Source organism: Hetaerina americana, unplaced genomic scaffold (assembly GCF_022747635.1).
Source record: "Hetaerina americana unplaced genomic scaffold, ioHetAmer1.1.p SCAF_10, whole genome shotgun sequence".
NCBI lineage: Eukaryota > Metazoa > Arthropoda > Insecta > Odonata > Calopterygidae > Hetaerina > Hetaerina americana.
The window spans coordinates 74,730,577-74,748,805 of NW_027286070.1; the positions used below are offsets into that span (position 1 = coordinate 74,730,577).

At 41.3% G+C, this 18,229-nt stretch overlaps 1 protein-coding gene across 1 annotated transcript; it reads right to left on the minus strand.

The window, feature by feature from the left end:
• Positions 1-6,446: 6,446 nt before the first annotated feature.
• Actbeta (inhibin subunit beta) lies at positions 6,447-17,078 on the minus strand. Its single transcript, XM_071599011.1, has 3 exons — positions 16,542-17,078; positions 12,066-12,934; positions 6,447-10,429 (listed from the first exon to the last, which is right to left on the minus strand). The coding sequence occupies exons 1-2, from the start codon at positions 17,076-17,078 to the stop codon at positions 12,173-12,175; spliced, it is 1,299 nt and encodes a 432-aa protein (XP_071455112.1). The 3' UTR covers positions 6,447-10,429; positions 12,066-12,172.
• Positions 17,079-18,229: the final 1,151 nt, after the last annotated feature.

An 18,229-nucleotide genomic window follows, 5' to 3' on the forward strand; every position in this document is an offset into this window, starting at 1 on the left:
AATTAATACTTTATTTTTCACCTCTTCTCGGGGTCCACCCCCCTTTGGATTTTCCCAACCTCATCCCCGCCATCACGGCTTGTCCCACAGACGCAGCGAACGCAATTTTGGCGATCTATGATTTCATCGCGGTAATACTTTCCTCCTCTTATCGGGCGGAATTCTCCGTTAAGTTTCATTTTTACGCATTGGGAGATGGAAAATGGGGTGGGCAATGACTTTATCTTCAAATGGGATCATAAAGCAGTCGGGACCCATTTTTTTCCATTCCTGCCCTTAGTTTTCCTCAGTTCGGTCTTTCGGGTCTCGTACGTCCAGGACGGGATCCACTCGTGGCTTTCGTGCAGATTAACAACTTTTGCCTCCATGCCTCGGGCTCTTTTTCATTTTCACAGGAGATTGCGGACTTGGAAAAAAATACTAGTCAAATTCGCAAACAAATAGACATGTGCGAAATATTCCTGTTGAGTGGAATGGGTCGCATGGTTGGCGTCAGGGAATTCTACTGCGGAGGGAGTCCATTAATGGTGCCTCCCTCCGCATTAGTGACATTAATTGTGGCTCAATGAGCAAACAACGGAAGAAGAATGGATGGGAGTGTGCGCCGTCAAGAGTCACTCCGCCGTCCATGGCGCCTTCAAAAGTTGATTCCGCTCCTGTCGTTTAGTGATCTATTTTTTTATGTGGGAGTCGTAGTGAAATACGGCGACGAATTGCATTCCCCCCGCTCAAAATGCATCAATTTTCTTGATGTGCTTTCGGGGAGTTATCTTGGCGTATTTTTTGTCCCCCGCGGGACGATGCGGGGGAGGAGTTTGTGGAGGACGGCGCGGGGGTTGAACCTCGTGGGAATGGAAGCAGACTCTTTGGGAGGTCATGACCGGGGTATCAAGGTGGTCGGTGGCGGACTAGGTTTGTGTGTGTGGGTGTGTTGGTTCCGCGTGGCTTTTGGAGAGGGTGTATTGCGGCATTGTGTGCGGGGAGTGTGGGTAGGATGCGGCGATGGGACGAAGGGGAGGGCGGGCGGATTCGGAGAGTGGCGGCACGGGGGAGGGGAGACCGGGCAAGAATGGAATGGAGGAGGAAGGGAAGGGAAGCGGCGGGGCGCGGGAGGAGGGCACTGGAAAGGGCGTGTGGAGGGAGAGAGAGAGATTTTTCAGTCCGACTATATACTCTGTGACCTGGCGCCTTTCCAAAATGTTCCTCATCCCTCGCCATCCCTTCCAACCCCCGATTACTCCTGCTTTCTCTCCTTCCGCCCCTCTCCCACCCCTCATCTCCCTTTGTCCACTTATGCCCTTCTGGTCAACTTCCCCTCGCCCCCCGGCCGCCTTCTCGGCCATTCCCAGACAACCGTCCCTCCCTCCCCCCGCACCACCCCATTCCCCTTCGATGTTCCTCGCAAAGCATATCTTCTCCCAAGACGAGGTAGCTTCCCTCACCCCCTTCTCCATCACCCCCTTCTCCCTCACCCCCTTTTCCCTCCCTCCCTTCATACTCATTCGCCCTCTCTACGTCATTTTCTTCTCTCTCGGGCATTCCATTTCTGCTCCTCATTTCCATCGTCAGCCCTCTTTTCTCGCCGTTTGTCGCTGAAAACGTGTCCCTTTCGAACATCCATCCCTTTTCCTCCACCGACTCCCACCCTTCCTGCACCCTCTCTTTCAAATTTAATTTCGCGTTTTACTTTTTTGCATCGTGATGATGTCACGGAATGAGCCGAGGTGGATTTTTCTTTATTGACACCACCCTCAAAACCGCAAATATGTCACGTTTCCATCGTGCTGTTCGGAGTAGTTCGGATGGAGAGCCGTCGGTCGGACCCGCACGCTAGTCAATGGTCGATTCGGACGCGTATCCAATCGTCTCTCGTCCGTTCCCCCCCCCCTCCCCCCTTTCCTCTCTTTTTGCACCGTTTATGCTTCTCTCTCCTTCCCAGCACGTCATTTCCCTCCCTCCCTCCTCTCGGCATTCGACCATGCCCCACTCGATACCGTTTTGCAATTCCGTCACACCTCAAAAATTTATAAGCAGCCATCTCAGATTTCCTCTCGCCCCCTCGAAAACCCACCCTCGCCCCCTCCACCCTCTTTCCCCCCCTTTGGTCTTCCTTCCTCCCGTCCACACACGCATCGGCTCTCTCCTCGAAAATTCTTGGTGTCTGGGCAACTGGCGCCAGGGTTAGGGCGTTGCGTGTTGTTCCTGCGCCCACTCCCCCGACTCCGCGCACCCCCGCCACTTTCCCGTCCCTCCCCCTCCTCCCATTCCACCCTCTCCCCTTCCCGTGTCCTCTCCTCCCCCGTCCCTTCCCCCATCTTATCCACTTCCCTCTCGGACCCCTCCATCCTTCCTCTCCATCACATATCCTCAGACCACTTCCACACAAACCACCCCTCCCTTCCACCCCTCTCTTTTCTTCCCGGCCACCAAGCCTCCTTGCCTCCCTCTCCTTCCGCCCCTCTCCTCCCTCCGCCCCTTGCCTCTCTTCTCACCGCCTCTCTCTCTCTCTCTCTCCGCTATCCCACCGCCCTCTCCCGCATCTCCCCGCGAACTCCATCTTGCATCGCCCCGCGACTCCTCTCTCCCGTTCCTCTTCACCTAATCTTCCCTTCAATCGCCCTTCCCCCTTTCTCCCGCCCTTTCCACCTCACCCGCCACGCCTACGACCCTTGCGTGAAACACTCTCTCTTCTCTTCCATCGTGTCTCTTCTTTGAGGGAGTCACCCACGGATTCATCTCTTTTTGCCATTTTTTCGGGCGTTCTGCCTCTCCCTCCTCTCCACCCCCCACTTTCTCTCGGCGAAACTTCCCGTCTGTGCTTTCTTACTCTACCCCAATCGCAAATCTTTTCTTCCCACTCGCTTGACTCCTGCGACTTCCTTCCATGGGTCCTTTCATCTGTGTTCGATCCCTTTAGTCTTTCATGAGACCTTGCATATATTTGGCACCCGCCGTTTCCTCCCCGGCACCCCTTTCCCCTGCGCCAGGGGTCCATTCTCGCGTGCCCCTTCCCGGAATCTTCGACTCTCTCTTTCCCCCGTCCCGTGGAGATCCCTAAGCTGCAGCACTCGTCGGATTCTCCTCCCCGGCGACCATCGCTTTAATACTATGCGACGGACGATTCTGATTCAGAATTTCTATGCGAAAGACCGCTAAAATCGCGCGTATTTCGCTCCCAAGATTAGACCGGAGGCCAAAGCTTTCATGTGCCCAGTGAGATCGTCGATTGAAGCAATCACACCCTGGTCCCCTTTTTTTTAAAAACATTCTTCACATTTGAAACACCCTGTGGGGAGGCATGGCTTTTGGAATTGCAGAGGGAGGATGTCTCTCCTGCCGAACGGGCGGGTTTAAATTTGATAGGTGTCCAAAAAGAGAGATTAATAATGAATTTCACTCATTTGGCTCATTAACATATCTCTTTTTGATGTTTAGCGTGAGTTGCAACGTATTTAAAGTGATCTAAAACATTATACTCCCCCCCCCACCCTCCGGGTACTGAACACCTCCATTCAATGGAGACTGTGACATCCCCAACTTCGAAGTGCGAATCTAATGAGGACAGGAGTCATCGATTCAGGTTTTTGGACCAATATTGAAGAATAACCTACATGAATACGTTCAAGAAAAATGTAATAATTATAGCCATTACAAAGCAGGTAATTGAGTTGATAAAATCGAGGAATCTTAGTTCAAGATACAGTTAATAATTTTATGATTTTATAAAGTTTTAAATTTATTTTGAGGGGATATGTATAGTTCAATTTCAAAGTGTTAATTTACATTCCGATTATTATAGGAATATTCCAAACACACCATGCCTGCGTTTTACGAACAACTGCACCAAAATTTTTGAAAATTACGTCGTTCGTGTTATTACCTATTGTTGCCAAAGAACTGTCGGCAGTCCAAGAGTACAAAGACGTTGAGTGCGATATTTTCAAAATGATGAAATCAATATACATGGATTTGTATAAAAACCATTGTCCATATCTCGATTCATTGCTTTGCAGAAATGTGTTATGCTCAAGACCGACATGGCCCTGGACTCACAGAAGGACGAATAAAAGCCTGCTTTCGCCCATTTTCCGTCTAATCGGGATATGGGATTTCAACATTTTCCTTTTGCAATTTTGAAAACTTGATGATTTACAAGAGTAATATCTAGAATGTGGTCTCATTTATCTTTTTTGCGACATTCGCGATATCGTTGTGCTCTTAACAATATTCATTCACAAATGAACGCAGTGGCGAGAGAATAAGTTCATATCCCTTACATAATTGCAACGGTTCCTCAGTTAAATTAATAAATAGATATTTATTTATTTAATATATATATATATAAATATATATTTATATAATATATTCATAAGGATAGGAGGAAATAAAAAATAAAAAAAGAATAATTTGAATGCGGTGTCTTCACAATTCATCATGGACTCCACTCTATCGGAGTTACAGCTGAGGATGATGATTATACTTTGCTCTATCACTTTCCTGTATAAAGGGGGTATTTTTTAATATTTAACTTAAAATTTGAAGGAGAAAATGATATTGAAGCGAAGCTGTGGTCGAATTTGAACGAAGTTACACTAAGCAGCGAAACACGTTTTGGATAAGCTCTCATAAAAAATTGTTTTGGGATTGTTGGAAGGGGATAATTGATGCTATAAGAGTCCCTAGATTCATCATTTAAGTACACTCTAAATTATAATATTATTGATCATGCTTATAATTGTTTAGGATTGGCAAACAATTTAATTCCGGGTGAATGTGAGCGTCCAGCAAATGTTATTTTGAACACCTATTGGCGAAAGAGCCCAAAGCTTTTTCTAGGTTAATAGCGTTACATAATTGAATTTTTTAAATTAATGTATTGTAAAAAATCTCCAGCTAAAAAAAATAATTTTGTGGAGAATTATTCCTAATTTGATATTTCAGGTATTTATAATGGCTTGTTTAAGGTCCTGAGGATTTAATTTTTTACCCCAACCACGTTTAGGATTTACATATGAAATGAAATTTGTGACAGTTATAGGAAATTAAATGCAATGCCAACTTATATTATTGAAAATAATCAGAATTACGGAAACACACATGGGAAAACATTTTGTAATATAGTATATTCGTGACGCATAGAATTGGAGGCTATTACTCATCTCTAAGTATAATGCTTGCATATGAAATTGAACCTTTCCAGTGATCAACCCGAAGGTCGGTTTGGTAGGTGATGGTAGAGTTCACCCAGTGCTAAGCCCGAAGGCGTGAAATTCACACATCAGGGTAGGGGGGGGGCAGTTCCTTTCCCTGTGCCGGTTATGGTTTCCCAGGAAGATCTAGTACACGAAAAATCACATAGCTTGGATGGAGCTGCAGATGCTCATAGACTTGCCCGGGAATCGAACCCGGTACCCTCCGATCAGTAGACCAACGAACTACCCCCTGGACTACCGCGACCCACTTTTATATATAAATGTATACATATTTTATAAATAATTTTGTAAATACATAATATATATACAAATAAAATATGAAATGTATATATTTTGTACATATATACAAATATAAAACCATAAACACCGTAGTCAAACTGAAGTTCGGTTTGATAGAGTTCACCCAGTACTAAGCCTATACGGCGCGTGAAATTCACACATAGTAGTAGGGGGGCCAGTTCCTTAATACACTGTGCCGGTTATGGTTTCCCAGAAAGATCTGGTACCCGAAAAATCACATAACTTGGGTGGAGCTACAGGTGCCCAAAGACTTGCCCGGGAATAGAATCCGGGTCCCTCCGGTCAGTAGTCCAGAGCTCTACCCTCTGGACTACTGCGACGCACGCGCGCACATGAACACATATATACTTCTATATCTTCCGATGAAGACGGTCCAGAATGATCGTCGAAATGATCAAGAAATAACGTGTGAGTGATCTTTTTATGTGTTTCTATATTGTTTGTTGCTGTCCAATTTATTATTCAAGACTTCCGTGTAACGTCGACGAAATTATATATATATATATATATATATATATATGTAAACACAGATATGGATTTTTAAAATATAAAAACTCAAAGAAAGGACACTGACATATGTAGTTTTGACGTTTCGACGGCACGACCGTCGGGTCAGTGTCATTTCTATTTGTGCGACGCCGAAGAGCGTTCCATATATATGTATACATAAGCATGTACATGTATATATATATATATATATATATATATATATATATATATATATATATATATATATATATATATATATATAAGTAAGAGCTAGTGGAAGAGTTTTTAAGGCCGCTCGATTTTGATTTATGCATACCGAATTAAATTATTCAAAAAAACCACTTTAAATGAGTAAGTAAAAATAATTAGTCGCCCTGAATTGTACTTGTACCTTTGATTTAACATGAACAAACAATTCTGTTCAAATTAATGCGCACCATTTAAAAGGATTAAAATCTTTTGTGTTTGAAGGGTTTGAAAAAGGAAATAACGAGAGACCAGATTTCAAATGGGCAAATGAAACAACATATAATTATCAATATCATTAGTATTAACATTGTCGTATCCACAATCATGGCTGTCATTGACATAGTAATTCATTTTGTAATAATCCTTTCAATTCTCTTAACACGATCTCAGCACAGATCTCAAAATTGAAAGATTTCACTGTCAGTGTCCCTCGGAGAGGTGCTCAGTCAGCAGTCTATGACAATATCCCGCACGCCAGGCAGTGATAGATGATCACAATCTGGACCCTTCTCTGTCGCGTAGGACATTGGGTCGTAATCACAATTTAGCCACTTATCAACACTTTCTCACACTCGCTTCTTCACTTAATATGTACAACATCCATCTCAGATGCGAGAAATATTTGAATGATTTATACGCGTGGATGGTCGTAAGAAAATGAAGAAGAAATGTACATCGAGGATAGTACGGAAATAAACGTTTCGGATGGGTTTGGCTAGAATAAAAGAATAGAATCCGAAGGATTGTGCGGTAAAATGATATTTCGGGATCCTAAAATCCCATGATTGTATTAAAAGTTTTCATCATTTTTATTTGGGTACATTAGGAATTTGAAATTGTATTGTAGCTATGTAATCTAAACCATTACTTAAAGAGCTGTGAGTGAAAAAACTTGTTCTAAGGACTACTGAGTGATACAGGCTACCTAAAAACTACCAACACAAAATTTACGTCACTATTGCGAGATGTTTTTGATGAGAATCTACCAAAAGGTCCCGTCATATGATAAGGAATAGATATATATTTATATATATGTACTTAGATACTGCCTCGGCTGAAATTCCTTGAATGTGTATCCTTCCTTTCTTTTACCATTTTCCCATCTTGTTACCATTTTCATGCAAAGAAATTTCGTGTAACTAAAAGTATTTCTGTTGAAGTGCAAATTTAATCGAAGTTACATACTGACTCAATTATCTGCAGGGGTTTTGCGAATTTGTAGCTAACAGATGCTCAATGATGTACAAGTAGCTGTAATGTTGCAATAAGGAATTTTATAGGCCGAAGGAAATGCAGTCATTTATGATGATGATGATGAAGAAAAGCGTAAGAAAAATCTGAGCAGATATTTTAGTAGCCTTATCACATTTCAATCGATAAAGAATGGAATCACATTGGGATTAATTATCTCCCGCAAGGCGCCCAGGACCTTGTAAAAAGTTGCTGTCTTCGAGACTAAAGGATTTGCCAATCTTCCACGAGCAAAATTTATCCAACCAGCACTTTTCGGCATCAGTGGAAAGTTGTTTAATAAGAGTAGGCCTATGAAAAAAAACAACAAATTTCGACACTTGAAAGCACTTTTTCAGTCGTTTGATATCTTTATAGGCACTTTTTAGGTGTAAGTAAGCCTTACGATTAAGTACATCAATAATAATACCAAAAAAGGGTTTTATTCTTTCGTCGGAATTGTGTGGAAGTATGCCAATAGATAATTGATCCTTCGCAGTTTCATGACTTATTTTGAAATTTTTATCATGTCACTCGGCTGGTTACTATTGTTTATTGGTGGATTTTGATGATTAGGGCGAGAGGGTTAAGTGCTGGGTTGAGGTGAATTTGTTGGGGTCATGAGCACATTCTATTTTCTGTTCAGTTCATCTTTTGGACGGTTGATTAAGGGAAGTTGTAAAACCTATTTGTCCCTCTTTTCCAAATATTTTATTCGAAAGTACGTTAACGATCAACATCTTCCAATTGTTTATGACCGATTAAACATAATATTAAGCGACAGTTATAGTATTATTCAGTGAATGTTGTAAGCCAGAGTGCTAAACGCTAATAGGTCGGATATTAAACCAAATAGTTGACGAAATTAAACGCAATTAATATTTGATGGATCGGCAATATAAAAACAAAATAGGGCACCCTATCGCCATTTTATATGAGAAATATTTGTATTTGCGCGTCATAATAATTTTAGATTTGATAACATGTTTTAAACCAAAGAGTGATTTATAGGATTGTATGATACTTTTGTGACTCAAGTTAACTCATTCTAAGATTTGGAAATGAAACAGAGGCACCGACGTCATCCGAAACACAAAAAGATCAGAATGAGAGATTTCCTTCCAGATGTTAAGACGAGCTATTTAAAAAAAAAAGGAAAACTTAATCGAGTTTTTACTATTTTGTCCAGGAATCACATGCATAACACACCCACTCGCCTCCTTTTCCTTTTCAATTGTTGGACATTCTCCTGAATATCAGTAAAAAACGCAAATTTTCCACTATTTTGTCCTCGTTTTTTGAAGCACAAGACTGGGGCGGGAGGGATGTTATTCGCTTCTTTCCATTGTCCTCGGTAGCAACTGAAATAGCATGCACACTTTTGCTGGCACTTGCACTCATTCACTCGCGCGAAAAAAATAAAGTTCTGCCTGTTGGGGATATATCCGTGAACACAAGTGGGCAAACATTGCACCGGGTAAGTCTAAATATTTCGTGATTTACCCACCACCCCCTCGTCATCCGCCCACTCTTTGCCACTCCCTATTTTTCTCCCAAGTATTATTTTTAAACTCTTGTTCACCTTAAGTCTTGCGAAGCCAACAACCCGCAGCCACACTTCTCATCTAGAACATCTTCACAGTTGGATGGATATATTCACTTGAAATTATCTTGGATATAAGGCCATAGCCTGAGGAAAATAGGGCATTAAAAAAGGATGAATGCCATTTTTAAGTGTCAGGACCATAGTCGCTAATTCACAATTTAAAATTTGTTTATAGCAGTTTTTCGTTGAATATTAACATCATCACATCCCATCCAGTTTCTTACCGGGGGAATGCTGGAATAATTGGCTCATCTCTCCGTAAGCTTACCCTATTACACAACATATACTTTCACTGAAATGTCAACAAGATATCGACTCATCCACACTTGGGAAAACCTCTCAATACAAAACTATTTCACTAACTTTCAGTTTTTTTTCACTTTTTTCGTTTTTTTTAATATTTCATACAAAAAAGCAGGGAATTCCAAACATATGTACACATATTTATAATATAACTCTACATTTGATCTGTTGCAACAACAGTCGTTTAATGGTTCAAAAAAATTTGCACAATTTTGAGAATTCCACCCACACACAACAGTTGAATGACTAAAGTAGTGAATAGTGAACTGAAAATAATAAAACAGGCTTTAAGACGCAATGACAGTGTTTTACAATCAACCTTAGTATTTTTATATTCTTTGAATAACACGTCTTAATTCTTTGGGAATGAATTGACTTTTATTTGTTCTATGCCCAGTAAAAGATGAGGAAGAACTTCAGCGAAAGAAACAAGGCATATTCAAGTCTCGGAAATTTAATTCAAATTGCACTTAATTACGGAAAAGCGGAAAGAATAATTACAAAATACATTTAAAAAGCAATTACTTGGCGTGTCTGAAAATAATTGCATTGTAATTAAAACGACATAAATATATCAAGGTACTTTCTCTAGTGGCAATGCATAAGGAAAATTAAAATTTCATTCTAACCAAAGCTGTAAGTGGACGCTATACTTTTGAATTTGCAATATTGAAAGGATTCATCTCCTTCATTCAGTGGAATGCTTTTTTCTAAATAAAAAACGGTAACCGAAAGCGACATTCTGTCGTGACAATGATAACAGTAACAATGAAAATGTATTAATTTTTATGATCATACGCTGATATTGGTAAAACGTTCGCTACTAAAGCAACACTTCTCACTTTTATCCTTGTAAAAAACTGGAAATCACATTTCTTTGGGGAAAGAGGGTAGAGGGGAAAGCTAACATTTTTTCGTTCTCCGCCTCCATTTTTCAAAGTCTCCATCTCTTATCTTCATCACTCTCTGAAGACGTTTTCTTCTTCCCCAATTTATGGACAGATGAAGAAGTTTCGACGTGTTTCTTGATCACAGACAACTGAGGAGGAAAAGAATAAATGATATAAGCATAATTTCATGAGAAACTTTTCTCGGAAATATCGGCGTAACAAAATGGCATCTTTATGTGATTAAACACGGAATATGACTGGCTATTATTATCAGGGAGTTAATTAGTCTTCATTTCCTAATTTTAATGGCCGAAAATTTCCAGAAATATAGAGTCAAGAGGATAAATTAAAATTAAACGCGTGGATAATTTAATTTTCCCTATAATAACCAAAATTGCTTCAATCAGTACTGCCAAGTTAAAAAATATGAACACATTCAAGAAATTGTTACACATTTTATTCGTCATTGACCGATTATTATGAATGCAAATCGCTCAAACTTTTATGTACGCCCCTTAACAGGTCTTGAGAAGCAATTGATTAATTTATTTTGAAAATGGCATACTATAAATCATTCATAGTGTCGGAATTAGTTCTTTAACTAAGGGCTAAACATTCTCATACGGCTCATCGCAAGTTAATATTAGTAAGTTTAATAATACTTATTGTTTTTTTTAAATTTCGTGCACAATAATGTATAGATTATTAGCAATATTCATGGGATAGAAATTTACTGATACGAAAGGAAATTTAAGCACTAATTTCATTTGTAATTCAGTGAACTCCTAAATTTTATGTTCCATATGAGACAGAGTCTTCGCTATGCACACTATCTACTTTTGCCTTTGAGCGAAGGCAGGACTAAGGTGTCCTGTGGCCCTCTCCGATGCTTCCCCAGTGATGGAAACGGTGCTCCTCGGTCTGGTTAAATTAGCCAAATGTTATGAAGGCCGGTATCAACTCATACCCTGCGAAGCAATTACTGCTGAAATATGATCATTTATGGGCTCATTTCAATTTTTAGAGAAAAGCTTGGAACGAAATTATATTCATGTTAAACTCGTGAAGTGTTACTTTTATTTTTTATGTAGCCGTGCTCAGTGTATTGAAAGGGGAGAAAAGAAAACTGGATTTACTAGCAATGGAATGAAAATAATTTGTGGCAGAATGAAATTATTCGTCTGAAAAACAGGGTGCGGGAACAAAACTTCATTTTTCGAAAGCGTTCGGCGTTTGAAAAAGGAAGTTATGTTGCCGCACCTCGTATTTGCGTACAAACCATTTGTTCATGCACATTGCAACACCAAAATTTTAGAAGGAATATTATGCTGTCCCGCAAGAACCATCTATTATGCTAGCATATCGACGGGATCAATGATTTTTTAAGGGTTGAGTCTTTTGCCGGAATGTCATTTCTGTTTAAATTGACCTTCTGACGGTCATTACATGAGACTTAAATACCCTTTAGACTGTTATGATGTTACTGTATAATTAATACATTTCCTAATAAAATTAAGGCCCCGAGTCATAAAATTCGTGCGAGCCTGAAAATATTGAATTACATTCAAAATATTTTGAACCTCGTTGATGAGTGGAAATTGTAATTATGTCGCTGTTTGTTTTTAAAGTACATTTTCGTCTGAAGGGGAACTTCTTGTTCGAAAAAATTTATGCATCCAATTGGTAATTTCTTAGAGAGAGTTATTCGCGAGACAGGGACTGTTGTGATGCTCTAATTCACGCAATGGTCCGTGCGGGGGTTGCCGCGCGGGGGCTGACACCCACCTCCGGAATGGGACGGGGATCGCCGCGGCCATGATGGCGATGGGACGACTCAGAGCGGGGGCGGCCCAGGGGCCGGGCGGGCTCAACACCTGGGCCGTCGCCCGGCATCACGGGCACCCGCACTCATCCACCACCATCTTGGGTAAGTCCCTTTTGATAATGTTGAGGTCGGGCCCGAAGTAGATTAGGGACATGGAAGAGAATTTGACGGGTGCACAGCAGGGCTGCATGCCGGAGAGTCTCCTGTGGTCCATGCGCCTGTACTCCTCTATCACGTGCGTGTGGTAGTTGAGGAATGTGTCCGGCGTCCGGTGCGCACCCCCGCAGTCCCCCCGGCAGTAGTTGGCGTAGTAGCCGCCCGGCGCTATTATCCAGTCCTCCCAGCCGAGCTGCCGGAAGGAGACGTAGAAGCGCTGCTTGCAGCACGCTCGCACTCCACCACCGCACTCGAGCGCCCTCCGCCGCGAGCGCCTCGTTCCCGCCGACGGGTCCGTCTGGAGGACGAGGAAGGGCCGGTGGTGGCCGCCCCCACCCGCCGCCTCCGAGGACGACGAGGACTGCTGCTGTAGCGGGGGCAGGCTGCGAGGGGGGGCGGCGGGGGGCTGGGCCGGACGGTGCGGGCCCCCGCCGTGGTGGTGGTGGTGGTGCGGGTGGCCTCCGGACGACGTTGGCTCGAACAGCGCCGCCTCCACGAGGTCCCCGCACCCGGCGCAGTCGACCAGGAGGCGCAGCTTCTCTTCCCTTCGCCGGCCGCCCTTCGCCCCCGCCACCGAGTACCATTTCTGCACGGCCGCGGTCACGTCGAATTTCTGCCAGCCGAGAGAACTAAGCGTAACTGGGAGCGACGTGGCCAGCTCAAGGTGGATGTTCTGCGGGAGGAGCAAAGGGAGAGAGAGTTAGTTGCGAGGGCGGTTGGGTACTTCCCGAGAGTATTGTCGGCAAAGCAAGGAAATGCTCTCAGATTGAATTTCCTTGCGAAATGTTATTATGGATGGTCGCTGCCCACAAATTGATGTCAAATGGTTTTGCTACTAAGGCAACGAGACAAACAATCGTGATTAATATTTGAAAAAAAATGAACAATATTGAGGGTAAGGAAGGGAGCTGTTATTACAATCAGAATTAACTTGCAGGATCCATTTCAAAATATTATATTTCATCTAAAACTTTCCCTTAAAGGGAAATGATTTTTTTCACTAAAAAACACGACAATCTGATGAAAACGCACATTAAGTTTTAATATTCAATTATAAGTATTTATTTGTTTTCACATCGACTTAAACCGAAAAACACGGGTAAACACCGACATGCTTAATACAATATAATAATTATGTATTCTTCCTTGAATGTGGAAGTAAAGTAACAAAAATTCGTCCTGGTATTTTAACCTAATACGGAAACATAGAATTTATAAATGGTGCCAGTTTCCCAGAAGGTAGCATTGTGTTTGATCGTCAAGAAATTAGTATTCAGGTACTTTTTTGAACTCGTGCAAGAATCAATAGTTTGCCGATAGAAGTATTTGATTTTATCCGACGAACAGCACTCAGGTGGGATGCATTTATGTAAATTACGAGCGCTCGCATTACCGGAATTGCGTTCTGTGCCTACATATTTCGCGTTACGGTTTATGGACGTGGAAGATTATAAATATTAATATATGTGCACTGCTGATTCATTTCAATTTCATTAATAATATTTGCACGCAGCTGTTGACGCCATCTTTGTTAAAATTGCGATATGCAAATCAAACTATTTTTATGTAATTGATATTGATCTTAACGGTTTTAAATCCACCAGGACTAAACTCCATGTCTTCAATATTTTTTCTCAGTATTAAAAATGATTTTTCGAGATACTACCATGAAGTAAGTTAGATATTATTGCGCGTTGTTTGCCTGAATGAACAAATGAAACTGAATTCTAAAGCGGATAAGGCCGGTGCTGTAGTCCTGAACTAATATTCCGAATTATTTCTGAGCATCGACTGCACACAGGATGGGTACACCAGTATTAGCAGTCATCTTGGAGTCTCAAATTAGTTTAACAGGATCTCCAACGAGTTTGCAAATTCACTCTAGGATGCAGCCAATGTCTTTTTAATATTGCTAAAGCATCAACTGTACTTTTAGTTACTTCTTTTTTCCTAGTCCTATTTAAATTTCCTCATAAAGCGGATATTTAGTTAGCCAGTTCTTTACTGATGTTCTTCAGCTTTCAAGCAAATGGAGGATATCAAGTTCACTGAATGATATTTATGAAAGAATGGGCGTATTTGTTTATACCTGGCAAAATATTTAAATGCAAATTATGTCTTTGTCTTGCATGTTACGAAAATCAGCTTGAAAAAATTCATTAAATAGTTCATTTGAATGAATTGTTAAATTCTGATATCTTAGTATACTGAAATTAAGGTTTTCAAGGTAACATAAATTTACGATTTCTGTTGATTGCCGCGGTAATTTTTATCAAATTAGGACACTTGAAAAAGTAAGTTATATTATTACAATATTGCATTGATGTAGTTTACAATTTTATTAGAAACAAATCCATACTTTTTCGAAATTAATGAACGAAACACCAAAATATATAGGCTATGAATATCTGAGCGATGAGAGAAATCATCAAAATATTCATATTTGAAACGTTTGTGCCAGTATTTTAGCGCCTTTTCATAGTTACCGCATAATTCCTCGAGTTCCTTTTCTTATCGCTAATAAAGAATGCAAAGAAAGAGTTCCTTTTCTTCTACGGTGGTTGTATATTTAGAATGGAAGTGACATACACAGGAATTTTTCTTGAGACTTTTCCGAACAAAGTTAGTCTTATACTTAATCGTAATACATAGGGTACATGTGAGTGGGTTAAGTGAGTTCAATCATTAGTGGATGCAAACTTCATTATTATGGAGAATATTTCGATTTTTGCTAAAAATTTAACTTCGAAAAGGTTTTTCAAAAAGTAAAAAAATACCAGGAAACAAATAACCGCCCAAGAAGCTGGTTCAAAAACATTTTTCTAGGATCAATGACATATTAGTAAATTTTCTCCGCGGCATCCTTTCTAGAACAAAAAATGTGGCCATGATATGATCGGTTTCCTCTCATTCCTAATTAATTTAAATGTTTTACCTGTAAAAATTCCTCCTGATTTACGGTCATCTGAAGGCGAAAACGAATCAAACGCTCATTGAACTTCTTTGAGGCAATCTCATGAATATCACTCTATGGAGGTGAGTGTTTCCAGTCTCCATAAAAAACTTAAAACGTGCGCGCAGGAATTCACTTTATCAACATCATACTTATAGAATGAAAGGTGAAAGAAACGCACGAATACAATGCTTGGGTGTCCCCCGCCAAAATTAGACCACGCTGAAAATCTCGCGAATTTTGGACCATGTGCTGAAAGATTGAATTGGCGAGGGAAAAAAATGGCAACGGAAGGTCTCTAGATTCCTTAAAAATTACACGACTACTTAATTATCAGAAACCCTAGGGTGATAGGTGTTTGTAAAGGGAAGATCGGACCAGTCAATATTGGCAAAATGCATATCGCACGAGTTAAATCTTGAGAAAATCAACCCCACACTAAAATGGTACACAAGACCAAAATTAAAACAGGGAAACATTGTCCAACTAACAAGACTTATTTTATGAAGTTATCTAGTCATTTTTTCCGGTAAGATCCTCGCTTGCAACGATAGAAGACTGTTAAGAGGCTACTTATACTATTTGGAAATGTTAATGCAAAATTATCTTCGAGGAGATATCATGATCGAATGTTAAAATTCCTATCATTTTCTGGTTCCGAGGCATCACTTGCTGCCAATATTCAGATGGGGATTACTAAAAGACGTACAATCAGGAGGCAACGAATAGATAATGCTATCGATGTAAATTTATTACTTCGTCGTAAACAGAATGGAAAAACGTGGAATGAACGATACATTTTTATATTCTAGTGAGCATTTCCAGGATTTCTATGATGCATTGTAGTTGCGGAAATACTTGATGTGGTAATGCACGACTTAAAGAGTTAATTAAATGTTTGCATTCATTTGGCCACGGATTTCCAGTATTTCATGGACAATTCATAGATTCCAATATCATATACAAAGTTAATCTCGTTTAGTAATAGTGACGAAGTCTTCTATATCTGATTACCTTTCGTGGCATTTATGTAATAGTTAATCGGAAGATGACACGTTCCGCTGAAATCATGATCTAATATTGATGATAATCTTGAATGACGTCGGGTGGTGACCGATAGCTGTCTTTTCGCCTCCTATAATTCCTTAAAGTAATCGGCGGGAAATAGTGTCGACGGATTTGAGTGTGCGACCGGCAGATAGCGTAGTGAAAGTTGCACGCGACAAGACCCCCCGTGAGTTTAATGGCCACCTCGAGCACTTTCACCGCTCTACCTCCCCGAACACACATTTAATAAGAATAATGCGACCCGTTCAGAACAACATACCTTACCACTTAAGTGTGTGGTATTGTGGATATGGCCGTCGTCGTATGGCTGCACCCGGAACACGAACAGCGTGATCTTGCGATCGGGAACTTGGCGGCGGATGTTCCTTCCCAGGGAGGCTCTGAAGTCCACCCTGACCCACAGGGATGCGGACTTGACCCGCAGTTCCCACTCTCCGCCCCCGCCGCCCCCGCTCCCGCCCCCGCTGCCCCCGCCTCCGCTCCCGTAGCCGTAACCTCCTGCCCCGCTGCCCCAGCCGCTGCCCCCGCCTCCGCCCCCGCCACCTCCGCCTCCGCTGCTCCCCTCCTGGGCGTGGGAGAACTCGAGCAGCGCCTGCCCGTTGAGGGTGTGACCTACCCCATTGGGAGGAAGGAACAAGAGCGGGTTCAAGTCTCGTGCGTGGGTGGGCTCACCCGTGACGCCGATCTCGACGTGAGTGGGATTTTTAAACCGTGCACGGCTCGTGCGCTGTGCTCCCAGATCATGTCGGCTTTGCTGCGCCCATTGAGTTCTCCGGCAACATGTGATTTTAAACATTATATTTGCACGCCGAAATTTCCTGTTATGCCTTTTGATTCGTTTTTGTGTGCATGATCGAACACAGACTGATTCATTAACAAATTTTCAACCTCGCTAAACGCCTACGTGAAGAACTGTACACATTATTATTTAGAAATTATTAAGTACTTATAGATTACGATGAATGACGTACGATTTTATGGAATGGTATTAGACTTTTTAAGAACTATATTGTACATATCAACTGCTGGGTAGATATCTGGACAGGAATACATGAAAATTTGAACAAATGGTGATAACATGTCCGTCAAGATGTAACCAGTTTATGATGATGCATTTGAATCATATTTGATACATATCTACGCTTTTACTGGTTTCGGCACCAAGACACAAAGTCTTACCTCAACGACGGTTGGCTAAATAAAAGAAGATTGGAGATGTATCAAGCGGTTTTAGTTTTCAACATGATGGATGTAAAGGATTCCCACCATATGCCTGACGCATGGTAGGATTTCCTATTTACTCGCAGAAGGTTGTCTCATTTGAAACATGCATTTCGTTTTTGGGACTGAAATATCATTTTTCGTGATTATTTGCTCTCGGGTGTTTCCACGATATTTCTTCACATTGATTAATAGTAAAAAAGCCACATTGGGCTAGATCTGGGGATAAAGAGAGGATGAGGCACACAACTTACATTTATTTGTTTTCGCGAGGTAATCGCCATTTCGCGGGGGGTTCCCGGAATCCACTGTAAACGCAACACGTTTCATGTGTAATTTTTCTGTTACAAAGGGGTTGGTGGTACTCGATGTAATTATCGGTATTTGAGATAGTGCTCTTTAGGTCATTTTATCATCTTCTCTCGCAATGGAAGCAGTTGCGCTAATGTTTCCTTCTCGCAAGAGCGAGGGCTGGAACTCCATTAACTTACAGTGGTGAGATATTTCGTATTTTAAGTATAGAGTATTAATGGGTATTATTGCATGATAATTATTGATGTATCAATCATGGAGGGATCCAATGTTGCTCATGGAACCTTTCCGGTGGTCACTTTGCCCATTGCATCAGGCTTATTGAATGTTTTGTACCGTTATTGCCGCTTATGTGTCCGCATGGTAACTCGTTTTGATATGTGATTTTTTGATGCATTAATGTTACATTATTGG